This window comes from Thunnus albacares, chromosome 2 (genome assembly GCF_914725855.1).
Source record: "Thunnus albacares chromosome 2, fThuAlb1.1, whole genome shotgun sequence".
In the NCBI taxonomy this organism is placed as follows: domain Eukaryota; kingdom Metazoa; phylum Chordata; class Actinopteri; order Scombriformes; family Scombridae; genus Thunnus; species Thunnus albacares.
Window position 1 is genome coordinate 28,091,637 of NC_058107.1, and position 15,382 is coordinate 28,107,018.

At 41.5% G+C, this 15,382-nt stretch overlaps 1 protein-coding gene across 1 annotated transcript; it reads left to right on the forward strand.

Annotated features, from left to right (window-relative positions):
• Nucleotides 1-887: 887 nt before the first annotated feature.
• LOC122999601 (E3 ubiquitin-protein ligase KCMF1-like) lies at nt 888-15,382 on the forward strand. The gene is made up of 7 exons (XM_044376627.1): nt 888-1,064; nt 3,028-3,195; nt 5,335-5,474; nt 9,332-9,433; nt 11,586-11,766; nt 12,849-13,167; nt 13,661-15,382. The coding sequence occupies exons 1-7, from the start codon at nt 1,049-1,051 to the stop codon at nt 13,986-13,988; spliced, it is 1,254 nt and encodes a 417-aa protein (XP_044232562.1). The 5' UTR covers nt 888-1,048; the 3' UTR covers nt 13,989-15,382.

Here is a 15,382-nt window from a genome sequence, read left to right on the forward strand (position 1 = left end):
GAAACTCAGAGGCTGTTTTCACTTTCATCTCCTGAAAGTGGAAAGTTTCTCTGTGGTCACTGAAAATACGACTTTAAGGGGTGGAACTACCAGCATGATTTGTGATGTGAAAAACAGGATGCGAACTATGCCATGGTTGTCAGGGAAGCCTATTTTTCATTATTGGTGGGCTGTTGTTTTTTTTTGCTGATCTTTGAGTTAAAGTGAGTTAAGTATATGATATTGCGCCACCACACTTCGATGGTGATGGCAAGGATAGCATGCATGCTGGTATCTTTATCAAAGTGAATTAGTGATGAATCACCCTCGTACATGAATCATACATCGACAATAGCCTCATTTTACACACGATGATGAAGATACAGGAAATTAGAGAAAATAGCATATTGTCAATATCTTAGAGACTTTCAAAACTTCACAAATCATGTTTTCAGGGGAGCTTGTGTCTTATTAAGAGGAGTCAGCAGGAGCTCCCCTGTAGTTCACATCCTGGAAGAATATCCTGATCCAATATTCAACTTACACAAGTGTGATGTGACACTGATACACCTTGTGTCCAGCAAGTTAAACTTCTGAAATTAAATATATTTGCCTATTTATAGGTTCTTGAATTTTGAATGAGAGGAAATAAGATGTCATCTTAAGGATTTTAACAAGATAATTTAACTTTTTTTATGGGAAAACCATATCAGACAGATTATTATTCAAAGTAGAGTATTATATATACATCTTAAAACATGTCTGGAGGGGATCTTGAAGTGTTTTTTAAATTCCCTGTGGGGTCAGTGTCATCTTTACAGTAACGAAGAGAAATCTTCATGCCAATAAGTGAGACAGCAGCGCCATCGTGTGGACGGAGCAGCGGCGCAGCGAGCAGTGACACAGCAGGAGGCGGAGGAGGAGGAGGAGGCGGTGTGCCACACCGGATCCTTCATGAGGGAAGAGGCCAGGGACAGCCAGCCAGCCCCGGCTTCTCTTCTCTTCACTTATATTATTCTCTATTGCAAGCCAGGGAGCCCGAGCAAGGGGCTGCGTTAGTGTTCGTAGGATGTCCCGTCATGAAGGTGAGAACACACTTCGAGTCAGTGTTTGAGATAGAAAACGTTGGCTGAGCACCGCTAGCCGACAATTTCTTGTTTTGCAGCTCATCCTAGCTAGCGTTGGCTAGTGTTAGCAGCAAGGTTGCAGTGTAATTTCGTTGGGGACGCATTATGGCGGCCACAAAATGTGAGTGTAAGTTAATCCAAACGGTCCTTGCAGTCGACGTCATGTTTTTAACAGTGTACAACAGCTAGTAGGCAGCTGTTAGTTTCACCAAAACAACGCTGACAAATAAGCGGAAGGAGATAGTTAATGCTAGCTAAGTGGGGCTATTATCGCAGCTAGCCGACAAGCTAACTGGCAGTAGGTTATGTAGGTTAACGAGCTGGGTAGAAAAGGGGGAGTGCCGAGAATAGGAAACAGTGGAGAGCAGCGAGTCGCAGCTGGCGGTGTGCGGTTGAGGCTTGTCACATCGTTAAGCTAGTTTCAGCCTCCTTCCTGGTGAAAGTTGGCCTCTAACGCTAGATTGCAGCTTCGCAAGCTAACATTTAGCAAACCAACACTCACCTCGTCCTTGTGGCCAACCTTGTTAGGCTTGAAGTTCGCAGTTAGTGTCAAGTTGATGTCAGCTTACATTACGAATATTTGTTTCAGCTCACCGACCACCAAAAAGTAGAGTTAGGTAAAGTCAGTCACAGCTGACTAGCTTGGCAGCTAAGCTAGCTAACGGCAGCTGGTTTATTCGTTAAGTGGTTCATGTTGGCCAGTAACGAAGGTTAGTCAGGCCTGAGCGGCCTTTATTTTCCATGCCTGTGTTGTTGTCAACTTTACTGCCAGCAGTCATCAAGTTACTCAGCTCTGAGGTTTAACATGAAGTTATCGTTGTGACTGTCACTGACGTTGCTGCTGCAGCTACTCGTCAGGATCAGGTTGACTCTGAGGTTTTACAGCTTGATAGCTATGAATGGAGATAAGAGGGAGTTTAGACAGCCTGGTGTCATGCAAGACACCGACACTGCACGACTGTCCTGGTCAATCAAGGATTGCCTGGACCTGACTTGACGTTTACCGCATGTGAGACAGACGTTGAAGCTTTTTAAATATGTCGTCAGTGGGAATATTGTGATGACGATTTATAGATGAGGCAGGTGTTATGAGAGAAGCTAGTTTTCTCTAGAAAAAAAAGTAATATATAATTCAGTGTCCTTACCATGAATAGAAGCCATGTGACATGTTTAATGTTTAAATCTAGATGGACTGTGTCAGAAGAAGCGATGATTCTTCAGATTGGTTATTTTTAGGCTGCACTGTTTCATTTGAATGCATTTTTCATAACCAAGCAACAAAAGGGACAATATCACCAACACAAGAACAAACACAAATCCAATCTCGCCCACCCAAGTCCTACCACTATACAACCAGAGCAAATGCAAATAAACAACTGAAGCAACAAAATGCAAAATCCTTGATAAACTGCAACGAAATAAACACGATGCATCATTCGTTAGCTTCATATCCGGATGTCAAACCAGATGCCATTTCATCCTGTGATAATGTCACTTTTAAAACCATTTATCTTCTTAATATCTTAGCTGTATATTTGTAAACAGGCAGTCACCTTCCTGTTCAAGTTGTTCTGCGCAATTCTCAGTCAGATATGGTTCAATGTGTAATGTATGAAACTTGTATTCTCTGTAACTGGGAATCTAGATCATCATCTTCTGGTTCAGGGAATCCAAGTCTTAACATCCTGTTTAATGTGCAGTAAGAACACAGAGGACATAATAAATTGTCACCAGTTATTTATTTTCATCATCTAGATGTTTTTCTTCAAAGTTAACCTTGAGTAGTGACACGTCAAATTTTAAAATAGGCTGCACTCCACTTGTCAAAAAATATGCTGTGTTGATGAGCCCAATTAAGATGACATAAATATTCAACATTTGACCTCTCTTTTTGTCCTTTCTCTTGTCGTTCCTCCCTCAGGTGTGAGCTGTGATGCATGTTTAAAAGGCAACTTCAGAGGTCGACGATACAAATGTTTAATTTGCTACGACTACGATCTGTGCGCATCGTGCTATGAGAGCGGTGCAACCACAACCAGACACACCACAGAGCATCCCATGCAGTGTATATTAACCCGAGTCGACTTTGGTGAGTACATTCGATATTCCCTACAGGCTAATTACAGCTGAGTGCCTATCCAGGTTGTAAGAAATATGAAAAGTGTGAATTTGTCTTATGTTTGCACATTTCATGAGGTTATGAGCCACCTGTGATTTAGCATTTTCATACGGTGTTTGTTGTTGAGGTTAAAGACGTTTAGTAACACTTCATTGTGATATACAGATGTTGACTCCACTAACAGGCAGGCAAGAAAACACAGATGTCTGAATGTGGCTGCATTTCTACAGTTTGAGATATCCCCTAAACCAGACACACATCATCCCATAAACTGATTTCTCACTGTGGTTTTATCACCTGAAACTGCAGTTCTGAGTCAGACGTTATTGTTGGCAGCAAGACGGGTATCACCACTGAACTATCAAAGAAAAGTTTGACTTTATCTGCATGCCAGTGTTCATGTGGTGTGATGGGTGATAGTCCAGCTGCAGGCATGTTGGCAGTATGTGCTAAAACAAAGATGATGAATAGCATCATAAATAAATGTCATTAGTCATTTTTCAGACTAGATTTTCAAACTTGTTGCAGTGACTTTATGTTTTAAAAGGTAAACATAGTTGCGTAGATCCCAGTCACAGATTTACTAAACAGCAAGTCTAAAACTGGAGCTTTAAAGTCCATCAAGAACCTGCATTTCTCGGTATGTCATAATAAGGATAAACCACTAATACTGGCAGTCTTAGTAAACCTCCCTCCACTGGCTTAAATAAGCCTGCACAAGTTGAACTGTTACAGTGTGTGTTATCTTTCACTGGCCTTTGCTTTTGCTTTCAGACAGGGAGGCTGCTCCCAAATGACTTAGCTGTGATTGATTTGACCCAGACAGCGTGAGGAGTTTTTGGGAGTGCGTTATTGGGCTTGTTGGCTTCGTTTTGTCTGAGAAAGTGTTGTGACAGCGATGGGATAGAAATATTCAGATCCTTTAGCATACAGACTTCACGTTAAGCTACTATACATGTTTGGTCAACTTGGCATTTTTGTGGTATCATCTCACATGCTGAACAGCAATAAAATTATAATTTGGACAGAATGCGTGACTCCCTTTGCTTTTGGATGTCTGCTTCAATCATTATTTCATGAATTGGTGCTGTGAAATATGTTTCCACACATTGGAAATGCTGTTTTACAGTCTGTTAAAAAAAAAAATACAAACTGTCGCAGAAAACATAGAGGAAGGTGTGAACTTGCGAAGAGGTCCTCTATTATGTGTTTGTCTTTGCTTCATTTTGTGTTGTTTTTCAGCATAGCTGAAGTCCTTCTTAGACAGACAGCTTGTGTTTTAAGATAGATCTCAGTATTTGCACTAAGAGCTCCATACTGTATCATTTTAAGACCTCAGTGTAAGGGTAGAATTCAACATTTTTTATTGTTTTGATGGAGAAAAAATAGGAAAAGCTGTAATGAGAGCCGTATGTTGCATTCACGATATTGACTATTATGTCAGCGACAGGTAAGCTTGCTTCTTTTAGGTGATTTCATGTGCAGCAGACAAGGGAATGTTTGTTACAAAGCACTTTTTTTTTTTAAAGCTTCGCCAATCAGTTATCTCATATCAACAATGAGTATTTGTAATGTGAAAGGGCTCAATCACATTGACAAAACAACAGAGAAGTATTACCTGAATCTACAGTTTCCTCAGCTCTATGGAGTGTTTTTTTGCGTATTCCAACTCAATGTTTTGATGTCTTGTTCTTCAAATATTGATCCAGCCTCACCACTCTCATCAACCTTGTTTCCAGCAGATAAACCCACTATAAGCTACCTGCTCAGCCTCAAAGAGCAGACAGACAAAGTTATGTCCCTCAGGAGCTTTGTAGACCCAAAAAGATCTCATAGGAAAGTGAAAATTGGAAAACACGACTCAAAATGAATGCCAATGTGTGTCCGGTGGGTGTGTAAACAGGCAGTTAATAATAATGATAATAATAATAATTTTATTTGTATAGCACACTCAAAACATAGTTACAACGTGCTTTACAGAATGTGAAGTTATTGTTTGCTAAAATGTTCGCCTTAACAACTTTGTCATGATACGTCAGTGTTATGTTCACAGCTTATTCCGCTGCCACCAAATAAAAAAACTAAATGTCCACCTTGGTTTCCCTCCAGACCTGTACTACGGTGGAGAAGCCTTTTCGGTGGAGCAGCCCCAGGCCTTCACATGTCCCTACTGTGGCAGGATGGGCTACACAGAGATCTCCCTGCAGGAGCACGTGGCTGCAGAGCACACAGAGACCTCCACAGAAGTGGTATGTTTGTGCCGGAGTTTGACACCTGGCCATCTATGAAAATTTCACATGATGTTTGCAGATATGAAGAGATTTTAACATTAGGCAACATTTCCATTTGGGTTGTTTTTCCTCACATACCTCAGAATTTTTTCTCAATTGCTGGGATCAGACTACATGAATTCTGCCTGATTTTGTCACAGCTGGCAAATTTTCAGCACCAGGCCCGATTATGAACAATGAACGGGCCTTGTAGTGTGATATAATCAAAGAACAGCGACGTGGCGTCTGAGACGCCTCACGACACCCCAACGAAAAGTCTAGCATGCCAGAATTTTTTCTATTTTCCTGCCTGGTTTCACATCTCCAAGGATGTTTTCCTTGATGTTGACCAATAGAATAACAGAATACTCTCTGGCGCACATATGTAAATACCGACACAGAAAGTCAAAGCTGTTCTCTCGCAGCTATTCGGCCAAGCTGAGCTGCATTTGGTGTCTCAGACAGCAGGGAGAGCAGTGGCTCATTTTCGCCTTCTCCACAGGCTGATTCAGGCGGGAAAACCTGCTGCCAGTCATCAGTGATGGTTATAATTGAGAAACTATAGTTTTTCAGTTATAATTGAAATCAAGAAAACGATCAGCCAGTGGAAGAGGAGGCTCTCCCCCGCTGTATGAGACACTAAATGCAGCTCAGCTCAGCTGGATAGCTGCTGGACAGCTTTGACTTTCTGTGTCAGTGTTTACATATGTGCAGAGAGACCTTCAATTATAGAGAGTAGGAAACCACCTGATATTAAAACATATCTTTGTATCTTCATTTACCAGAGTACATAATATATGTAATTTTTCCTCCACCAGACCTTCTGTTTACATACTGCAAACCTGGTTGCTTTATGTAATGTTTTTGACGTGTTAACACATTTGTTAGCATTTTGAAGGATAAACAGCTCATACTGTCCTCTTCGTGACACCCAGGAACTAGTGACAGGATCTTTATTTTCTTTTTCGTAAGGCAAGACCGCCAGCATCACACATAGTGCTTCTGCAGCCATTATTGAAAGTTTCTTGATCCTCCTCCCCAACAACCTATGAACTTGCGCAAGGTCGTGAACAATGATTGGTCGGCGTCATACTTGTAGTGTTGCCAGTCTCCCGACCAAGACATGGCAAGAATTTATGGCACTATGAATGCCTAATCTCTGACATGGTGACCATTGTGAAAGACAAAAATATCGTGTAGTCTAATCCTGGCATTATTGAATCAGTGTCTGAGAATGTCCCAGAGGTTGGAGGATACTGTAGGTTTTGAATGTATGGTGTTGTATGTATACCACCTATATTTGTTGTGCCTCACAATGTTAACAGTCCAACCTAGTTCTCGATGTCAGCTTCTGACTCTGCAAGAAAAACTGAAATACCAGTGATGTCAGGTCGTCTGTGCAGCTCTATTTATAGACATTCACTGTTTCTCTTTTGACAGCAAGTAAGAAAACATTGTTTTGAACTGAGAAGTTCTTACCATAACAATGTAGCCCGATTACTGCACACTTTATATTACTGCTGTGCTGACCTTTTTTTTAGATTTAATGGGTTTTGAGTTACAGTGAACACGTCATGCCTGTTGAAACGATGTATTCAAAATGATTTCCGTGCTTAGAAATGATTAGTGTGACTAATAGCTCTAGTATTTCTTATCTAGTAAGTTTTAAGAAGACCAAGACTGTGTATGTTGCTAAAATATTTCAGAATTAACCACTACCAGTCAAATGCTTTCATGCCCACTTCTGTGATGTTCGACTGACTGATTGTCCATCATATCTGACATCTCATACACTGAACTAGAATTACACTGAAAACATAAAATAATTACCAGATAAAAGTTACATTTCAGCTTCACCTTTCTGTCTGTCCATATGCATGCATGTATGTGTCGCCCACACTTTCACACTTTCTGTTTTTACTCTCTTCTCTCGTTCTCCCCATGTCTCTGTTTTCAGCTAGTTTGTTTAAATAATGTTTAAACGTAGATATTCACTTCATTTCCATTCCTGGTTACAACGCCAGTTTCCCAAAGCTGAGCAGTCTCCAACCAGCGTCTACCCTCGGTTTAGAGGTCAGGTGAAGCACATTGACCCGTTCAGATAGACCTCCGACGTGGGTTTGACCTGCGTTGCTGTGTCGGTCTGAATGGTGGAGCTGCCACAGTATTGATTTTTTTTTTTTTTTAACCACCATTTAAAAAAAATAAATAAAAATAAATAAAATAAAACTCAGCTGTTATAAAATATGAAATAATTGGTTCCTGAATACCATATTGGCCTGAATATAAGGTGACCCTGATTTTAAGATGACCGCCTCTTTTCTAACACCTATTTTGGAAAAATACTTACATCATAGTATAGTTACATACTCAACCATCCTACCAGGCTCTCGGAGGAGGTCAAAAATTATTCTCTTCGGCTGTTAGTATTAATACAACCGCCAGTTTGTCTTTTCGAGCTCCTTATCATCTGTGACAGTGGTATTTGGCAGCTTGACATATTCCGTCTCTGCAGTAGAGACACCGGATGACGCTTTGGACTCATTTTCACTCGTCATAAATTTATTTCCACCGTGGCAGAAAAACATGTTACACGAGCCTTCAGGTTAAAGTGGACTAATAAAACACTTTTAGTGCTGACTGACTCTAACACGCTCACTATAAACAGACTCTTAAGACACTCACTAGCCTAGCAACATTAATGCTACAAACAACCCGTAATGCAACGCTTTATGTAGGAGTCGGTTTTTTCACCGCTACTTCATCCGTTCAAAAAGAATATCTGATGTTGTGCACATATAATTGTCAAGACCCCGAACATAAGACAACCCCCTTTTTCAGACGTATTTTCAGGGGGAAAAAAATGTCCATTTGGACCAATACGGTAAACTTTCAAATGCATTTATTCATGTATTAGTCTATTATTTATAGCCTTTATAAAGAATACACTAAATGTCTGTTTATTCCAGTGTTTTGTCATTAAGAGGCCAACTTTGCAGCAGGAATATTGGTTGGGATTCGTCATTCTTTTTATATAAAGCCTGAGAGAATAACTAATGTCCCGAATCACGTGATTCGCTCACTCAGCGGTTGAAGCAGTGATCAGTTTGACTCTGCGGTGGGTATGACGTGATTACTTTACCACGGTAACCGCAGCAGCTCTACTGAACAGGATGTTGGCGACTGTCAGGGAAGCTAATTAATGATGCAAGTTGGTGAGTGAATAACCACAGTTAGCAGCTACAGTTGGGACAGACAGCAGGCGAGAGAATATCATAATGTGTTCATGATCACAAACGGTTGTGTCACGTTCTACCAGCCTTCAGGGTACGACACTCACTGTCCTTTGTATGAAAAAGGGATGTTTGACGAATACTTGACTTACCTGTTTTGACTAAGTGAACACTGGAAGTCATCCAAACTCATTTTCATTTACAGGCTTTTACCTAACAAATCCACACATCTCTTTTCATAGTGTCACAATGGTTATTTGTCCCGAGTTTGACCGCACAACAGCCCGGCACATCAGTGTGATGCTGTTTGGCAGATGACTGTCAAATTTTTAATGGGGGAGCTTCCCACCAGCAAATTAACTGACCAAACTGTCAAAAAGTTAAAATCAGTCTGAGCCTTCAGTTGCATTTAATCTCAGCAGTGCCGTAGCTCTACACACATCACATCCTCTTTTCTCTTCATGTTTGAATACAGCATTTGTACAGTAGATATTTACTAATCTCAGTGTTTGTTGAAAAGCATCCAGCACCAACTGGTGAATGTTGAATGTTCAGTGAAGTGTGCTGATATTGATGCTCACGCTCTCTCTTCCTGTCCTCTAGATTTGCCCCATATGTGCAGCGCTGCCAGGTGGAGACCCGAATCATGTGACGGATGACTTTGCTGCTCATCTCACACTTGAACACAGAGCACCCAGAGACTTGATATCCTTTTCAAGAATTAGTCCCACCTCTACAAATACCACTGTTAACCTCTGCAACACATTAACTGCCAGCTAACAGTACAAGCAAAAACAACTTGAATTTGTGGTTTGTCATCTGAAGCATTTATCTGAAGGTTTCTGTGTGGAGACTATTTAGATATTCATTCTTACGCTTCTTGAGGGATGTGGTTCATGTCTCACCCAAAGGAACCCCGGTGCGGTTTGTGTCATCCAGATTGTGTTGTCATTTCAAAGATTAGCGCACCAAGCCGGCTTCTGTTCACTGAATCTGACATTTGTTGACATTTTGCTAATAACATTAAAGCCTCTGGTGGTAGTTTTCCAAATCACAATAGTGGGTAGAGAATCTCTTCAGTAATGATTTCTTTGTCATTGTGCAGATTAAAAAAAAAAAAAAAAGAGGTGTCTCAGGTGAGAGGGTTCATTCAGATTGATTAGTCAGTTGCATACTGTTTGCCAGAAGGCTAAGAGTCTTCATCTCGGTGTTTTTATTCAGACTTGCTTCAGCTTTGGTTTAATTTCTCCTCCATAAATCTTTGTCTCTCTTTGGAGTGGCCCTCAAAAAAGAGAGCGATGAGGGTGCAATAACTACATCATGAAATATGTTGTTTAGTGTTGCTAAGTAACAGATGAAATGCAGTGTGTATTACTGCCCTCCATTTTTATGTTTTTTGTTTTTTTAAGCTATTAGTAAGGCGTTAAAAGTATCCAGTGGAGGTTTTGATGACGAGTGACACTGCAGTTTTGATGGTTTGTAGGGATGGAACAACCCAATACACTGAATCGATATTGATGCCTTTTCTGACCTAATGAAGCGTATTGGTTATGGCTCATGATGTGACTGATCCACATTAAATACAGTTGATTTGTCAATTTCATCATAAAACTTTTTTTTTTTTGCTATCAGTTATAGTCATTCAGTCACAGCCACGATTCAGTTTTTAGTGCCGCTGTAATCCCTGACCTCATGTTATCGAACATAAAATAGATTCCACTGAGTTTCAAGCAGGGAAGTATATAGATTTTAGATTTAGGAAAAAAGAGAGCACAAGTATCAGATTGGTTTTGATTGACAGATACCCAGAGGTGAGAAATAAGTATGTTTTTAAGAGAAGAAGTTCGGTCAGGGCATCCCTGATGGTTTGCATTGTTTGTATGATGTGTTCTACTTTCTTTCTACGAGCGCTGTGCAGCCAAAAAATGGATGTGAGCGTTTAAGAAAGAAACGCATTAACCTGTGATTTAATTTGAGAGCTGTTGGGGATGAACTCGGTCAACTAAATCTCTGGACAGTTTTCTGAAAAATAGTCCTATCTTATATGTTACTAAATTATGGAATCTATTTAGAACGTAAGGCTCTTCTACGTGACATTAAGTGTATTAGTAAATTTAATTATATTCTAAAAACGCATACTCATTTCTTTGAGGTTGAAAATGCAGTTCAGAGGGAATTAAGCTGAATTAACCACATACAGGTATACATGTGAGTTGTTCAGAAGAACCAGGGAGCAGCATATGAGAGTTGAAATATCATGTCTGGATCAGCAAAACTATTTAGGACTGACGACAGCAGTCTGACAGTCGGTTTATAGAGCACTTTGAATTAAGTGCTGTGGAGGAAACAAAAGATGCATAAGTGCATTTCAAGCTCCACGAAATACAGGTATAGCTATTTGTTTGTGGATGTTGCCGGTTTGGTGTGTTGTGCAAGTGTCCATGTGAGATGAGGGTACCATGCAAATATATCAGCCGATTGCAGCAGGTACCAAAGACGTGTGTGTAGTGAGCATTTAAAGGAGTGGCAGTGCTGAAACTACAAGTTGATTTAATACATTAATACTTCAACACAGAAGAAATAATTTATGTCATTCATAAAGCAAAATGCAAAACATTTGCTGGTTCCAGCTTCTCAAATATGAGGATTTTCCACTTTTCTCTGTCATATCTTTTAGTGTATTTGAGCGTTTTGGACGCTCAAAATAAGCAAATTAAAGATAATCAGCTTGAGTTCTGGGAACTGATGGTCTATAGCTTGAAAGTGCAATCAAAAAAGATGATCTTTATAATAACAAATAATCATTAAATGTAGCTCTATCATGCTTCTTGATGTGTTTCTTAACGACAAGCTTCACGATGAGTCCAGTGGCGTGCGGCATGTGAGGAGGATGTTTCACCCTGGGCGCGGGCTAGGGGGTCCACGAGCCCGCAGGTCTAACATGCACTTCACCAGCAGCACCACAGGGGGGCTCTCCACCAGTCAGAGCTCCTCACAGAGCTCCAACTACAGCAGAGAGGCCATGGACCCCATAGCAGGTCAGTCACACACACACACACACACACATAGAGATGTGAGGTTACAGGATAAACCTATTCAGAAAAGTACTGACTTTCTCTGAAGAGAAGAAGCTGTGGAGCCTGATGCAGGTCACATAGAATTTTTTTTAATTTTTTTTTTATTGGTGCAGTCAGGCAGAAAAGTTATTTTCTTGTTATTGTAATAATTAGGATCACCCAGCTGCAACTACAGGAGGTCTGACACACAAAACACTGGTGCACAGTACTCACTCAGGCACGTGGCAACTTATCAATAGACACTTTAACCTGTTGTCTTAATCATTTCTCACACATACAGATAGATTTCCTGTAAGCACATAGATACTATAGATACTGTGTGTTTTGTTTCAGTCTGCACTTCAAGGCAGTTTGGATATTAAAGTAATGTGTGGGCAGAGTTGTTGCTGTGGCAATTCCATGTTTATCCTGTTCCCAATTTTAATCCGGTTCAATGCTTGGTATTCGCCATGTCAGCTCCAGCTGTGCCATAATGAGGGTCCCTGTTCAGTGTGCCTCATAAACAGGACACCAGCCAGTGCTCCCTCCCCTTTAATGACCTGCTGTACCTGCTGGGCCGTTGATCCGACTGGTCGAGTTTTAGCCTGAAACACTCACTGCCGAGGCTCTGTTTTACTGTGTGTGTGTGTGTGTGTGTGTGTGTGTGTGTGTGTGTGTGTGTGTGTGTGTGTGTGTGTGTGTCTTTTGAGTTATAGTGCTGTACTTTTTATTAAGCTCATAAATGGTAGTTACAGGAGTTGATCAGACACTAATCTTATATGTACATATTACCACTTTAAACTTATATTATTAAAAAAAAATATTAAAACAGTTGTACTATTTCCTTACTGCCATGATCTACTGGAAGATGGTGTTTTTATGAGACTACTGTCAGGAAATTGGTGCACCAGCACTGATTGATCTTTTATACAAACCACCGTTAACGGTTGGAGTAAAACTGATGCAGGTTCAGCGTAGTAGAGGATTTAACTACAAAAACCCTCAAATCTCTCCCTCACAAGTTCTGACATCACGTCCTTGTCGTCTCCACCGTTTTCCTCTAGAACTTTTGTCCCAGTTGTCGGGGGTGCGGCGTTCAGCGGGCGGCCAGCTCAGCTCCGGCCCCTCGGCTTCCCAGCTCCAGCAGCTCCAGATGCAGCTCCAGTTGGAGCGCCAGCAGGCACAGGCGGCACGACAGCAGCTTGAGACGGCCCGAAACGCTACCCGGGGCGGCGGCCGTGCCAATGCAATCCTCAATACCAATTCAGCTGCCACAAACCCCAACCCCAGCGCCAACCACAATACCAACCCCAGTCCCAACCCGGGTCCACCTGAGGCCAACACACAGCATACTGCACATAGCTCCCAGTTTCTACTCAGCAGGTCTGACTGTTGCTCGATTTACTGCATTTCTTTTAAATGTTTTAAAGAAATTGTTCAACATTCTGGGAAATCAACTTATTAACTTTCTTGCCGAGAATTAGATGAGAAGATTAATTCCACCCTCACGTCTTTTGTAAGTTGTATCTGTCCGAAAGTAAAAGTCACTACGCTTGGCCGAGAAATAGTCTGGCACATAACACCCTGTTTGACAGTTTGATCAGAGTTTCCCCCCCCCCCCAACATTATTGAGTAAACGATACATGCATCTCTAGTGGGACATCTAGTGGGGCCGAATGTCGTATATTGCACCTTTGTAACAGGACAGTGAATAAGCGTATTTCCAAAATGTTGAATTATTGCTATAAGTCTAAGCTGTTCTTCCTCTTTTACTCTCCTCTCACCTAATGTTTCATCCATCCGTCTCCTTCTCATTATCAAAATCTACTTGCTCTCCTAAGCTTCGTCTCATCACTGATAAATTGTCCTCCTACAGGCTGAGCGAACCGCGGCTGTCTGAGGCAGAGCGGCAGGTGTGCGAGGCCCAGTGGGCCGACAGGAGCCTGTTCGTGACGGAGCTGCTGCTGTCCACACTGCTGCCAGACGAGGACGCCTCGGCCTCCTCCTCCGAAGACGAGGACGACTGTCACGGCTCGTTGCGGAATTTCGCTGACTTCGAGGCCATGGGCTGTGTTGAGGTCATGACCTTGGACGTGGCACTGGAGAACCTCAATCTCAAGGAGACGACCCCGGCTACCAAGACGACGAAAACGACGACTAAAACGGCACCAACGAAGAAAGAGCCCCCAGCGCCGCCCCTTTGATGACATAGCCACTCCCTCCCCTCAAACCACCATTGTAACTGGCTGACTGCTGTGTCAGTCCAACTGCCAATGGATGACGAAAAAGACTGCAGTTCTTTTTGGCTTTGTTTTATTATTTTTTTTTCTCAGTGATTGTCATTTCAGCTCTGTCGCTCCCCACTCAACCCCATGTTTATTACGTTGTGTACATTGAATAAAAGTAGTGAGACGAGAGAATGTGAAAGCAAGCAAGCGTGGTGGGTGCGTGAGAGAAAGGAAAATAACTATATAAATATATTATAGAAAAATCTATATGAAAGTTGATAATCAATTTCCACATAACCCGTGTTTCCTCTAGCAGATGAGCAAAAAGCGTAGTTAGCTGTTTAAGAGACAAACACGTCACACACTCACCCAAGGGAGAGGCGGCAGACAGAAACCTCTCCGGTAAAAACGCTGCTGTGTATTTATAGTTATTAATTAAAGAAGTGCTTGGATGGTTTACCACAACTTAAGCATGAGCTTAAATCACCATGTGCCCATTTTTAACTGCACAGTCACCTGACGGGGAGGTCTTTCTCTTTTGTTTCGACACTTGAGTAACTGTAAATTAACGGTGCTGATTGCCACATGGGTGGCATTTGTGCACCACACAAACACACACACATACACACACACACACACACAAACACACACACAAACAGACTGATGGCTGCGTTTGGTTACATTCATGTCCAGTCTCAACCTTCCCCTCCCCCTTGTGTGACACCACCTGTTTTGGGTCATGTGACCTTGCTTTATATCGACTGTGGGCACTTTGGTTTTGAATTGCATATCCAGTGTCCATTTGTGTACACTACAGATGCTCTACATAAAGGCGATACACAACTCGGAGGCAAACGGAGATGAAACTATCTCTTCAGTGTGACCATTTTCAGGCCTTTTATAACATGGAAGAAACACACAACCCTGGTCTCATACGGTTGTTTTTTTTTTTTTTTTTTTTCCCCTTTTCTTTTTCGGAAAGACCAGATGCTACTCTCTCAAGCTTCCCGTGATCTGAAATGAATCCTCTCTCCATTACTCATGAATGCAAAGATTACTCATCATGTGACTTGAAGGAGAGAATCCTGTATGCTCTTTCCATGAAATTTCTCTCGGTCAAAAAAAAAAAAAAGATCTTTGTATGCCTCCACTGCTACCTGAAGAAATGCAATGTATGTTTTTGGCTCAGCGAACAAGCCAAATTACAGGGTAAACCTTTCAGTTTGGAGGACAATAAAAATGTTTTGGATGGAAATGAACTAACCCAATCCTGCTCTCTGGTTTGTTTTTTCTTTCTCTCAGTTGCTAACTTACTGGCGAGCATGTACAGAGTATGGTTTAAAAAAAATAAACACTTATCTTACAGGTCA

Coding starts and splice junctions, on each gene's coding strand:
- LOC122999601 (XM_044376627.1), top strand. Junction 3,196..5,334: donor ATTAACCCGAGTCGACTTTG/GTGAGTACATTC, acceptor GTTTCCCTCCAG/ACCTGTACTACGGTGGAGAA. Junction 13,168..13,660: donor TCCCAGTTTCTACTCAGCAG/GTCTGACTGTTG, acceptor GTCCTCCTACAG/GCTGAGCGAACCGCGGCTGT.